General features: G+C 30.3%; 1 protein-coding gene across 4 annotated transcripts in view; it reads left to right on the top strand.

Annotated features, from left to right (window-relative positions):
• Nucleotides 1-14,661, top strand: part of LOC107449026 (fatty-acid amide hydrolase 2-A) — a 36,423-nt gene that overhangs the window by 16,853 nt on the left and 4,909 nt on the right. For all 4 annotated transcript variants that reach the window (XM_043051709.3, XM_043051713.3, XM_087164114.1 and 1 more), the window contains 3 exons: nt 4,142-4,261; nt 9,047-9,207; nt 13,191-13,283. In XM_043051709.3, the coding sequence (XP_042907643.2) occupies nt 4,142-4,261; nt 9,047-9,207; nt 13,191-13,283 (374 nt within the window). The remainder of the gene's footprint in view (nt 1-4,141; nt 4,262-9,046; nt 9,208-13,190; nt 13,284-14,661) is intronic.

The following is a 14,661-nucleotide window of genomic DNA, read 5'->3' as shown; positions in this document are numbered from 1 at the left end:
GGGTCGGCGAGCAGGGGGAGCAGCCCACTAGTTAATAATAAAATATGTTTTTTTTTAATATATGATAAAAGTTGGTAATTTTACAATGATATGGCATAAAAAGCATTTATCCGGCTACATTAATTTTTGAGTTTTGTATCTTTTAATAAATGTGAGATAATAAAAACTATAATTTGGTAACCGGAATTTCCAGTAAATCGTTGCCATCTAAACGGAAAAAATACCAAATGATTGGTTTAAGTACCATAAAGTTCAGTTTTTAATTCCAGAATTGTGAGGTTTTCTTTAACAGAAATGTTATTACCATACAGTACAGTAATTATACTAAATGTTTTTTTTCCGTGTAATACTTGGAATAACAGAATTTGATTAGTAAAAAATTTAACTATCGGCATGGTTGTTGATCCATGGAATATTCTAGATTAAAAGAACCAGTGGTACATGATTTATACAAATAATTTACAATAGATAAATAGAGAAATAGTAAATAGAGAAAGAGCATTTTTACGTAGCATCCTGCCTTACTGCGTAGCATCCTGCCTTAGTAAGTAAGGCAGTAAGACCAAAATTGTTCTAAAGTAACTGAACTTCGAATATTAATCTGCGAGATGGGACGTTAAGTTTCTCTAATTTCACAAATTCAACAAACAAATAAACCCCACAAGTTAATTTGTGTAATTTTTTAGTCTAAAGAGAAAAAAAAATTAAAGTAACAAAAACAAGTGAATAAAATAAATGTTACATGTATAAAGCATAAATAAAGTTACTTGAATGGCTGTACTGTAGTTTTGGTCCCATAAACAATTTCTCAGTCTAAGCACAAAATGTTTCGTGCTTAGACTCCAAGGAAGGTAATTGCTTATAGTTATATAGATATTTAGATAACTATAATATGTCTATTCAAGTACCTTAATTTGTGTTTTATTTTATTCATGTATAGCAACAAGTATATACCATCCTCTATTAAAAAGTGCACATAAAAGCATGTCCTTTCGACTTTTTATAAAACATTTTTTGTTATTCCAACATTTAACAAAACTAAACACGAAATATTAAGATACACTACCATTAATATTTCATTCTGTGAACTAATATTTGCTGATGGAAAAAAATGCTTAGGAAGTGAAAATTGGATTAGTTATTTAGGACAGCAGTTCCCAAATTGTGTTCCGCGGAACCCTAGGATTATATGGAGGAGTTAAAGGGGTTCCGAAAGTTAGGATTCTATTTTAAATGTGCCTTCTTATTAATATTTTCGAAAATCAATATTCTATAGTTGTTGTTGACGTATGCCTGTTTTAGGCAAAGGGGGTGCGATTGTTCTTGTTTTTCAGTGGCGCCATCTATGGCCAAGAATTCGACTTCTGTCACACCATTCGTCACACCCGTTCATAGGGCGAACCCATTCATACATCCATTCATTCATCCACAGATCGTAATTTTGACCTGAATCAGAGAACGATCGATCTCCAATCCAGTACCCCCAGAGGTATTGATTTGTTATGGGTACATGGAGAACTTTTGAGACTCGACAGATTTAACGTGCATCAGCCACTTTACTATACGGGGAGTCTTCGGGCGGCGGGGTTCGAACCCACGAACTCTCTGACATGGGCCCAGCGCCCTACCGACCAGGCTATCCCGGCCTTATTCTGAGTATTCTGAGTAATTAATAGTATGTTCTATTAATTACTCAGTTTTCCTTTTGTAATTATTTAAAGTAAGATGCAAACAAGAGAAAAAATGGCAACTTTTTTTTAAAAATTAATATTTTTTTAATCGCAATTTTCAAAATAAATATTGAAAAGGGTAGGTAATTGTAAAAAAATCGCATTAGTATTTCCCATTGTTCTAAATTCATTAACATAAAAAAGTTTATTGCAGTTCCCTATCATTTGCATATCAACGGAAATTATAATTCCACTTATTTTAATCATTTTCTGCTTGCATATATTTTCCAAAAATAGATTCATAGGTAAAATAGACTCTGCTCGAGATTGGCGAATTCATCTATCAGACCTAAAACTTTAAGATATTTAATAATAAAACGATGTCGTTACGTCTGTTTACTGAAGTTGGTTCCGAAACAAATTCTTCCAATGCACGAAACCTTTACAATACAACGACATTTATCATTAAGCCTACGTTTGAAATAATTATGTATATAAATTTGAATTTGAATAGAAATAAATTTGGCCAGTCTAACTGTCAATTTCTAGTTTTCCTTTCTATAAATTCCGATGTCCAAATGATGAAATACGAAGAAATACCAAAAAAATTACCTATTTACGTAAAATATAATATTATTCTAAACACGCATAGCGTACAGTTAAAACAAGTCTATTCCTTTCAAAACATATTCAATAATAAATAAAATCATACACTTTAAAAATTATTTGTTTTTAAAATGCCAGAAAACCATTTGAAGTTAAATATTTAAGTATTAATAGCAGAATTTTTAAAACAAACATTTTTAAGAAATAAAAAATTGAAGAAGAGTTTTTCTAAGTCAGATTTTGTTTCCTTATTGTTAAATATTTTTTTTTTGTTGTAAATCGCGATTTAGGTATTTTAGTTAATTTAATTTTAATATTCATTAAAACAATTTGATAAAAGACAACTATTTGTTTTTGAAAAACTGAAAACCATTTGAAGTTAAATATTTAAGTATTGAAGACAGAATTTTTGAAAAAAAATATTTTGAGGAATTAAAAAAAATTAAGAGACATTTTTCTAAGTCTGACTTCGTTTTAAAATATGTTTTTCTTATTATTCAATATCTCATTTTGTAATATAGTGATTTAGGTATTTTACTTCATTTCTGTCATTCATAAAAATAATAATGAAAAAAAAAAGTAAAACCTGTCTTTCAGGTCTTTGTAATTTTTTCAAATGCTTTTTAAATGAAAACTTGCATTATTATTTCTAAACATAATTCTATTTCAATTGTGTATACATGTTTTATGCGTATGTATTTGCGTATATATATACATATGCATGTGTGTATATAGATATAAATTATAGGGTTTTGTGTGCAATATCTTTAAGCTTAACTGGATATTTTTTATTTTCCCTTCTGTTATGAAAATTTCTTTACGTACTGTGTATGTACAGTAGGCGTGAAAAAGAAACGAATTACAATGAATAACTTTTGATTTAATGATCGGATGTTCAAGAACTCAGATTTAATGATTTTAGGGGCGACCTTAAATATGCCAATTAATTAACGTTAAAAAATTTCTAAATATAAAAAAAATCTCTTTGTTAAAATTCGATTTTTCAGAAATTATTCGAGAAACTTTGCCTAAGTTTTGTATTTTGCCATATGAAATTACATTCTTTAAATTGACGTACGAAAGATTTACACTTTATGATTCAAAATTTTTTCGATCATTGTTAAATAGAATAATAAAAAATTCTAAATATTTACGAAGCGTTATTTTTTTGTATTAAATTATCTTAGGATAAACGAATTTTATACTTGTGTGCAAAAATATTTAAATTCGTTTGAAAAAGTTTGCGAGCTAAGCCGAAATGCGCAAAAAGTAAAGTTAACATAAAAAGGTACAAACTTTGGACTGCTTTCCTGATCGAACTATTTTTTACCATATTTTCTATTATTTTTTAACGAAATATTTATTACCATATTTTTAAGATTGCAGCTAATCCTATGCTCAGACACACAAAAATTCAAGTTTGTCAAAAAATGTATCTTTATTTAAAGATAAATTACGTTTCCGCGTCTGTTTTCGTAAAATTAAAATATATTCTGTATTAATTAATGAGCATATTTGAGGTCCTCCTCTCGAGCCATTAAGAGTGAATCCTAGAACGTGAAAATTCGATTATTAAATTAAAAGTTCTGGGTGGTTCGTTTTCTTTTCTTTTTTTTTTTTTTGCGCACTGCGCAATATTTTGAAGAAAAAAAAATCTATATAGTTTCACATAATTTGTATGTTAAATATTTTCTATAACAAAATTTTGATTCTTTTTAAACATGATTCAAATTATATCGACTCCGATTATAAAAACTGTAGAAGCTTTGACGATAAAAACTAGTATTCCATTGCAAAAAGCTGTAGAGAAAATTTTGTAAATTAATACAAAAAGCTTGCACTTCATTAATAAGTATGCTTTTTAGGAGGGGAAGGTGCTATACTAACAGCTTGTGGTGCCGTTATTGGAATAGGAAATGATATAGCAGGAAGTATTCGTCTACCAGCTGCATTTTGTGGTATATACGGACATAAACCATCCACAGGTATAATTTATGATTTATTTATGAAAATAAATTTTAAATTAATAAACTTGTATTAAATTATTTGCCTGTTATATATCTTAAAATCTCTGTATATCCTTAACAGCTTTTTACTATAATTAGTAATGATTAAAAATACATAATTACCAATGCTTAAACACTATGAAAAATTCTGGACCAAATTAAGGTAAAAAGTTCCGGCTCTCAGGGTATCGGTAATTTCTACCATCAAATCCATTTTTATCGGAACCTGCTACATAACCAAAATCTGATATTCAGTAATAATTATAGCAAAATCACTGAACCCCTCTAATTAAACAATTACTTCTGAAAAATATACGGAATATTATTTTATGGTAAAAATTGATTTAATGGTAAAATGTATGTTACGAATGATGCACGAAAAGTACTGATACTTTGTACTCGAAATTTGATCCGTAATTTTTCACAGTGTAGTAGCGGATTAGTATGATTTTAACACTCTTTAAAAGAAAAAACGCTTTCCTGTTGTGTTGATTATTATTAAACATTAAATATTGAAAAAATTATAGAGCGCATGGCACATTTAAAATTTTTTGTCAGAATTTTCTTTTTTAGTATTGCATTTAAATGTTTAATCAAAAGAATCAAATTTAAAACTTTAACTATGCTACATTCATTATATTCTAATTCTGCAAATAAATCTATGTGGGAATGTCTTATTTGTTCATCTATTCGTGGGAATTTTTTCCTCATTTATTGAGGCTTTTTCTGTAACGAAACAGAAACATTTGGAATATCCTTTTTGAAAAAAGGAAAGTAAAACATTATGAATTTCACTTTATATTTATTTATCAAAAATTATTGTCTGTAGGTATATTTTCCTTCTTAAGTTTCTACTACCGCAACATACCTACCAAAATTATTAAAAAAAACATTAATGTTTTTCCCACCTATCATTTGAGTAAATAAAGAAAAAATAGCATCTCTTAAAGATTAACAGCCAATATATGCGATGTGATATAACCTATGCTGGCTTTATCAAAAAGTGTTAGTGAAAACCTATACAATAAAATATAATATAATTACCAATATGCAATAAAATATAAAAAAATAAATGACTAATTATTACAAAGTATTTTTTTAACTCAATTACATTTGAATAAACCGATCTCATTATTGTATGCTAAAAGATTATTGCTTTACTTAAAAATTTTCTGAGATATAGTAAAATACGTAAAAAGTGAAATTAACATTGTGAGGCCTCAGCTTTCATCCGTAAATTAGTGGAACCATATTTTCCAAATGCCGACCAGTCTGTGTAGGGGGCAGGGAACTGTCCTTGCATCAGAAAGGTTCTGGGTTCGAATCCCGGGCAAGGCATGGATGTTTCTTTCCCTCTATCTGTGTTCTATGTCCGCCCTATAAACGGGTTGTGGTAGTGTGACGTGGGCGACGTTGTTCCACCGCCGTGGCTTCGCCACAGGTGCCCACTGGGTAACGAAAAGAGAAGTAGCAGTTCTGGCGCTTTCTGTGGCCAATGGACAATAGCTCCAAGTGCCCGCCATTAAAAAATATATATATATATTTTCCAAATTGCAGCTATTCGTTATATTTTGATAGCTACAAATCCGAAACCCATTAAAAAAAGTCATGTTTATTCGAAAATTTTTTTTGTGATTCTGTAACTTAACTTGCAATTAATAGTAACTCTGATTAATTCTTATATTTGAGGTTACCTCTTGTAATGATTATTAATCATTATTATTGATTCTTCACTGGGTGAAAAAAGTATTGTCGACACTGAAAGAATATGGTCAAATTTACCGTCTTTCTGGCTCTATAAAAACACCAAAAATCTCAGCAAATTTCTTTGATGTGCTTTGGTAATGACTTTTTGAAAAATTTACAATAAAACATTTCGTTATAATAATAGAAGAAATCTGGTAATTTTATCATCTATCTTAATTTTTCTTAAAGCATGCCATGAAAACTATTCATTCGGTTAAAATTACTTTTCAGTTTTCTATTTTTTACTAAATGTGGAATAAAAAGAGCTATACTTTTAAAAACCAGAATTTCTGGTAAATCGTTACCAAATGAACGGAAAAATTGCCAAATGAATGATTTAAACACAGTATTTATGTTACCTTAACCAAAAATATGGTTTTCCACGAGGGTTTCCACGTTTAGTTGATGAAAATACGATTATTAAAATAAAAGTTAGTCATGGTGTTATCTTCAAAAATTTTTGCACTGTAAATGCATTCCTTTATCACCATGTATGAATTTTAAAAACTTAAACATGTATATAAATTTTTAAAGTCTGTTTTATTTTATTCACCTTCTATTAATTCAGGTATACATATGTATCTGAAACTTAAAATTTTATGAGCACCGAAATTTTTAAAAAAATAATACATTTCAGTTTAGTATTATCCTTAATTTATTTGTGCAAATAAATGTTTATTTTTTTAAGTTATAAATTAACACTCTTTGCATATGGAGACTAAAGTTACATAATGTTTTGCACCCCGATTATATAGCTGTTTGATAAAATTATGTTACCGATTACTTCAACAGTGAATTATAACTAAGTGCGTGAAAGTCTGCGATACGAGTGTTGCCAAATTCGAAATATTTTTGGCTTAAGTATATTATTTAAGAACACTAGACTAGCATATTTTAATAACTGATTAGGGAGCAGAGCTAGTACGAGACAATTCATTCTATGAGGGTAACGAGAAATAGAGGTCAAGGGGCGTAACTGTTCACAATGAGAAAAAAATCTGGTCAAAACAACCAGAATTGCAACCAGAATTACAACCAGAATTTGATAAAACTAACCTTGTTTCTAGCTCTATGGAAGCACCAAAAGTCTTGGTTTATTTTTAACGAAGTACTTTGATTTTCGTAAAATTAACAATAAAATGTGGTTTTATAATATGTAATATATTATTTCATAATATGTATATAAATTTAAATGTATATAGTTTTATAAATATATATATATATATATATATATATATATATATATATATATATATATATATATATATATATATATATATATATATATATATATATAATTTTAAAATATGTATGGTGTTATATATGTACTATTTAAATAAAATTTCACATTTAGACTCGAACCACAAATTAGGACTTTAAAACTTTAAGGAACTGATGTTTTGTAATGTCCAAGTCTTCATAGACTGTGTAAAATTTAATATTTACAAAAATACAATCTTAGTTCTGATATGAAAAATTAATATTAATATCTGTGATCACAAAATAATGTTGAGGTCTTGTGTTGTTTACTTCATAGCTCTTATTCTATTTGAAATAAAACTTACATTTTAAGTTCACTTCAAAACTTGAAACTTATATTTAAGTTCACTTGAAAACGCATTTTATCTATTTTATTTTTTAAAATAATAATAATAAGGATAATAATTATGTATGTCTAGAAATTTGGTCATCTGAATTCTTTTATGATAGTTTATCAAATGAAACGTACATCACGTTAACTGTTTTCTATGAAATTGAACTATTTTTAATGAATGATATTTCGCTTGTAAAATGTAATTCAAAATTTTTAACTAATTATTTTCTTAAGTGGTACTCTTTTATTTTTCTGGACGCCCTTAAATTTAAAACGGTTAATTATTTGAACGCATGCAACTCCTCAAGTTTAAAATATCTAATGTGCATGAAACGTTTAACAATAATAATGATAAAACTTTATCCAGATTTAAGTACGAACATCTTTATTCATTAGCTGATTAGTTTCAAACTAATATAAGTCATATTTTAAAATTAAGTATTGAGGCATTATGAAAATTATTCATTTTTTGAACTTTTGTTCTTCTCGAAAAGCCATTAAGGCAAGGGGTGTGATTGTTCTTGTTTTCCATTGGCGCCATCTATATCCCGAAATTCGACTTCTGCCACACCTATACGTAATACCCGTTTATAGAGCGGACCCATTCATACATCCATTCATTCTTCCACTGAGCATAATTTTGACCTGAAACAGAAAACTGTCAATCTCCAATTCAGTACCCTTAAAAATAACGGGAAGATGGAGATCTTTGTGACCCGACATACGCAACGTGCACCAGTCACCATTTACTACACGGGAAGTCTTTGGCCGGCCCTATCCCGCTCTATCCTACCAGGCTATCCCGGCTCTTTTGAACTGTTCAAAAATTTATGCAGAATCCCAAAACATCAGCAAAACAATTTTTTGAAAAACAGCTAAAATATACTACTGAAGAAGTTTACGGTATATTTAAAATTTTCGAATTTCACACTCTTAAAAATTTATCAATTAATAAATGTCAAGAAATTTTACTTATAATTTGAAAACTATTATTATTAATTGCTTAACAAGTAAAGTATAACGTTCAAATAATAAGTGCAGGTGTTAATTATTGAAGTTTAATCTACCCTCTAAAAATTCCGGATCAAGTTACAGTAAATGTAACGACAAAATTTTACGGAACAAAGAAATCTGGTATACCGTAATTTTTACAGTAATGTTTATAGTATAATCTCTCATACACTGAAGTTAAATAATTATTACTAAAAAGCATACGGAATAAAATTTTAGGATAAAAATGGATTTTAAGAAGCGAGGGTACCGATTGAATACCGAGGATACCGAAATGGATTTTAAGAGAGAGGGATACCGATTCTTTTTAGGGTAATTCTATCAGGACTTGTTGACAGTGTACTCTTGAACTTTAAAAAAAATGTCATTAATTTTTTTTTTATTTATTTTAAAAAAGACATTTTATTTATTAGGTTTAGTGTCCAATTTTGGTTTTTTCCCAAGTGATGACCAGGAAAATGAAAGCGTTGATGCATTTGTCAGTACAGGGCCTATGTGCCGATACGTTGAAGATCTTCCTCTTTTGATGAAAATTTTAGCCAAAGATGACAAAATGATTCATCTGAATAAAGAGGTATATTAACATTAGATATTCAATCATAATATTCATATCAAATCATAATAATATGTTAGTTGAACAGTAGAAAAAAAAACTGAGAGGTAATATCTCTCTAAATATGTAGTTAAACAATCAAAAAAATTGTGAGAAGTAACCTTTTATTTCAAGTTAACTCCAAATCCAGTTCTCATACACAATTTTAAAGAGTGTAATTTAAACACATATAGTAGAAAAAGCGAACGTCAAAATCACGTGCATTCGTAACAAACTAGAATTATATTCACTTCCGAAAATAATATTGGTTCACTTCGTCAGTGATTTTCGATTGGAAATTTTAGTCAGGCAGAACACAAAACTGTGTACTGCATTATAAGTGAAATGACATACCTTAGCTCATTTTTTTTTTTTTTACAAAAGTAACTGCTTAGCGTTTAAGAACAATTAGTTTTACATTTCCAGTAGCATTTGTTTAATTAGAGTTGCTTTGTATTAGCAACTTAAATGTGTTATCTCAATATTCCAGAACACATAGCAGAGAAGTGTGGGCACTTATTATTGACATCAGAGAATTGCTAAAACCCTGGTTAGGAATACATCAAAGTGCAAAAAAATAGTAGCTAGTTGCGACATGAGGATCCGTTAAAAAATACCATGCAGCAGGAAAAAAAAACATTTGTTAACTTATTATTGCAAATCCATAAGCACTTTTATTCATATTAATATTCTTAAAAACCAGGAAATTAGGTGAAGAATTAATTTTAATTTCTGTTAAAGTATTAATTTTGGGGGAAATTTTTCTATCTTGAAGACATAGCTATTTAATTTTTCCACCGGCAGTAGCACTTGTGCATTTTTTCGGCCTGATTTGGCTTTATTTTCCACTGATTTCGTTTTTTCAGAACGCAAACAGAACTTTCGTACACCAGAACAAGTCACAGAATCACCAACTTGTCTTGCAATTTCAGCATAAGAGAGGCAATTTTCTCTCAATATGAAAATTCGGCTTCTTTTTGTAGATTTCCAATTAGTTCTACTTGTTGATGACATTGTTTAAAATTAGTTTAATTAAAAAAAGGACTGTAAATATTCAAAAACAGCAATACTCTATTTAATTGTACTAGTATGCATCATTCCGCAAAATATTTCCACAACAATAACTCTTTTACCATCCAAATAACCTAAACTATAGTTACAGACATTTGATTGGCCCTAAGAACAGTGTTTGTGACTTTCTATCACGCTTTTATTACAAAACACGTCCTTATTCAGAACGATTTGTGTTTGTTTGTTCTCCTAAAATGAGCATAACTTTTTTTTGCAATACAGATATTTTAATTTTTTTTTTTATTATTAAATTTAACGTTAAATTACTTTCATTTGATATATAAACGTTTGTATTTAAGTGAAAATGAATATATTCTACAAGCACACAAAGTTGAAAAACATACAACTTTCAAAAAATGTCCACACTTTTGGCCACCACTGTATATATATATATATATATATACACAGTCCAGTCACATTAATGTGACCACCACCTACTTTCAACGTCAACGTAAAATAACCAATCACAGAGTGCAGGTGGCAGGACATTACAGTGCAGTGCATATATTGGATGTCCTAGGGCATCGAAAAGCATTTCAGTCGTTGGCGCAATGCAGAAATGTAGCGATTTATCCGACGTTCAAATGGGCATGATTATTGGCTTTCGGGCCAGGGGTGGAAGCAGTTCGAAAACGACTGATTTTGTGAACTGTTCGCGCTTCGCCGTGACAAAAGTATACCGCACATGGCAAAATGGCACCATACAAAACAAGCGGCGTGGCACATGTGGTGCACCACGGGCCAAAGCTGGCAGAGGCGAACGAAGGCTACGGAGATGCGTTCAGACAAATAGACGTGCAACTGTTGAGCAACTGACCGTCCAGATGAACCAAGGGGCTACCAAGAGTGTATCCTCAACAACTGTTCAGCAATCGTTGCTGCGCATGGGCCTCCGCATCAGACGCCTGGTTAATACACCTATGCTGACTGCTGTTCATCGGTGACGAAGGCTGGAATTTGCACGCCAGTACCGCAACTCGACATCCACAGAGTGGCATCAGGTGGCTTTTTCCGATGAATCACATTTTATGCTCCGTGGGACAGATAGCGGTTGGCTTATACGGCGTGAACCGTCTGAAAGCAAACATTCTGCAACAATTGCCTGAAGGCTGCAGGCTGGAAGAGGGAGCGTTAGGGTTTGGGGAATGTTCTCCTGGCATTCACTGGGTGCACTCATCATTGTAGAAGGCACGATGGATCAGTACAAGAACGTATCTGTCCTTGCGGACCATGTCCAACCCTACATGCAAATGATTTTTCCTCAGAATGATGGCTTCTACCACCAGGACAATGCAAGGTGTCATACAGCTCGCAGTGCATGTGCGTGGTTCAAAGAGCACCAGAATGAATTTATCGTACTCCCCTGGCCAGCAAACTCAGATTGGGATTTAATCCCAATCGAGAATCTGTGGGACCACCTCGATCGGGTTGTTTGCGCCATGGATCCTCAACCGCGTAATCTAGCGCAGCTGGCCACGGCACTGGAGTTGGCATGGCTCAACACCCCAGTGAACACTTTCAGAAACCTAATTGACTCTCTTCCTGCGCGTCTCGTAGCGGTCTGCTCTGCCAAAGGTGGTTATTCTGGCTTTTGACAGGTGGTCACATTAATGTGACTGGACTGTATATATATATATATATATATATATATATATATTATTCAGATTACTTTTATTCATATTCTATTTTTATTTTATTCATATAAGCTGGTCATTTATATATATGTCCAACTTATCACTGAATATGAATAAAAATAACTTCGATAGCTAGAATCCTCCACCACGAACACGAAAGTAGGTTAATAAAAAGGTTGCAATAAAAATAATTACAACAATAATTACATATTTAAAATTGCTATTGTGCATAAAAGAGATAAACCTCAACTTTTTTTCCCTATCATTAGAAAAAACTTTGCAATAATAATTATGGCACATTTTCTGCAACCCTATATCTAAGCGTGATCTTAATATTTATCCAATCTTCAAAGGATTGCTGGTAAAATTGTGAAAATATTTCTTTTTGTCAATATCATAAACCATTAAAAGTTTTACTGCATTAATTACAAGACTAAATTTTGTGGATTTTCGTTTCAACAAATTAAATTTTTAAAACTCTAGAAATTTTGCACAAAGTTTATCTGTTCGTCAAAAGACTAACTATTTTGAATAACAAAATCGTACAATATTTATAGTATAATAACTACAATTCCTATGACTCTTGTTGAAATTTTGGACAAAGTTTATTTGCTCGTCAAAAGACTAACTATTTTGAATAACAAAATCGTACAATATTTATAGTATAATGGCTACAATTGCTATGAGTCTTGTTGAAATTTTAGACAAAGTCTATCTGTTCCTCAAAAGATCTACTATTTTGACTTACAAAAACGCCCAATATTTATAGTATGATGGCTACAATTCCTATGACTCTTGTTGAAATTTTGGACAAAGTTTATTTGCTCGTCAAAAGACGTACTATTTTGAATAACAAAATCGTACAATATTTATAGTATAATAGCTACAATTGCTGTGAGTCTTGTTGAAATTTTAGACAAAGTCCATCTGTTCCTCAAAAGATTTACTATTTTGACTTACAAAAACGCCCAATATTTACAGTATGATGGCTACAATTCCTATAACACTTGTGGAAATTTTGGACAAAGTTTATTTGCTCGTCAAAAGATCTACTATTTTGATTTACAAAATTGCCCAATATTTGTAGTGAGAGTGTTAATACTGATCTGATACATGAGTTTAATTTATGACTACCCTGTCATGCAAATGAAAAAAACATGGCCAGTGCAAATGTTTCGTAAAGCACTTATATTGTTTTTTCCAGATGCACGACAGTACTGTATTTTATAAATAATTAGTTTTATTTTTTCCCTGTTTAAGGTGGACTTCCGTAAAGTGAAAGTGTATTTTATGGAAGGATTTCCTGATTTTCTTTTAAATCCTGTACCTGCTGTGAGAAAAGCCGTTAAAAAAGTAAGAATTTGATTGTTTTGAAATTTTGAAATAGTTTATACTATAGGTTTACAATTTGGACTCTATTACTGCTCTTCAGTAAGCATTGAAAACTTCTAAGGGAAACGTTGGTATTTTCCAGAGAATATATAAAAACTTATATACATAAGAAAACATTTTGTAATATCAAGTACAATTTAGATTTAACATTTAGTTTTGTATTGTAAAACCAATACACATTTAACTTTATATGAAGTCAAATATACTGCTTTAATAACACATGCATGTGTAACTTTGTATATGTCATTAAAGTAGTAATGCAGCATTTTATTGAGAAAAAATTGCTAATCAAATTTTAGAGAGAAAAAAAAATGATATTTAGCGGTTCGGCGCAAAAAAGTTTTACACTTGGAAGTTTGAGGTGATCTAATGATCGGATCTTCACGTTCTAGGATTCAATCTTAATAATTGGAGGGGGATGACCTCAAATATGCTAATTAATTAGTGCAGACAATATTTAAGTTACAAAATCAGACACCACATACTTTCTCTGACTAAACATACCGGATGTCAACCCCCCCCCCCAAAATAAGGGGTAGCTGCAACCTGGGAAATATGAAACCCATAGTTTGATCGGAAGAGCTATCCAAAGTTTGGACCACATAATGTTAGTTTGATTTTTCGCGTATTTCACCATATCTCGTAAACATTTTAATGGATGTAAAAAATTTTTGCAGACAATTATAAAATTCGAATAGCCAAAGATAATTCCGTGCAAGGAGTAAATTTCAGTAAATTTACTTTTAAGAAGTTTATTATTTTTGTACTATTTTATTTTAATAATAGTCGGAAAGATTTTTGAATTGTAAGGTACACAATTCTTTACATCCTTTTAAAGTATGTAATTGTACAAGGCAAAATACAAAATTTGAGCGAAAAAGGTTGGATAGTTCTTAAAAAATTGAATTTTAACAGAAACATATGTTTAAAAATCGATTTTTCAAAAACTATTCAACTGATTTTGATCAAATTTTGAATTTTGTCACGCAAAAGTACACAATTTAAAATGATATAAAAAACTGTATACCTTGCAGTTCAAATTTTTTTCGTTTGTCATTAATAAAATAATGAAAATTAATAAATATTTACTAAAATTTATTTTTCGCGAGTTTTATAACTGTTTGTTAAAATTTTTTAATTAGCTTGAAAAGTTCTCGAGATATGGTAAATACACAAAAATAACATTAGCATTAAGGGGTCCAAACTTTGAATCGCTCTTCTGACCAAACTATGGGGACCATATTTCCAAGGTTCTACCCCCCTATATTTTGGGGGTCTGAATCCGTTGGAAAAAAAAGGTATGCTTATTCAGAGAAAGTAGGTCTTTGTGTCTAATTTC

The sequence above is a fragment of the Parasteatoda tepidariorum genome, chromosome 5 (assembly GCF_982258835.1).
Source record: "Parasteatoda tepidariorum strain Cologne lab strain chromosome 5, Ptep-v5.0, whole genome shotgun sequence".
In the NCBI taxonomy this organism is placed as follows: domain Eukaryota; kingdom Metazoa; phylum Arthropoda; class Arachnida; order Araneae; family Theridiidae; genus Parasteatoda; species Parasteatoda tepidariorum.
This window is presented reverse-complemented; position numbering and strand designations above follow the sequence as displayed.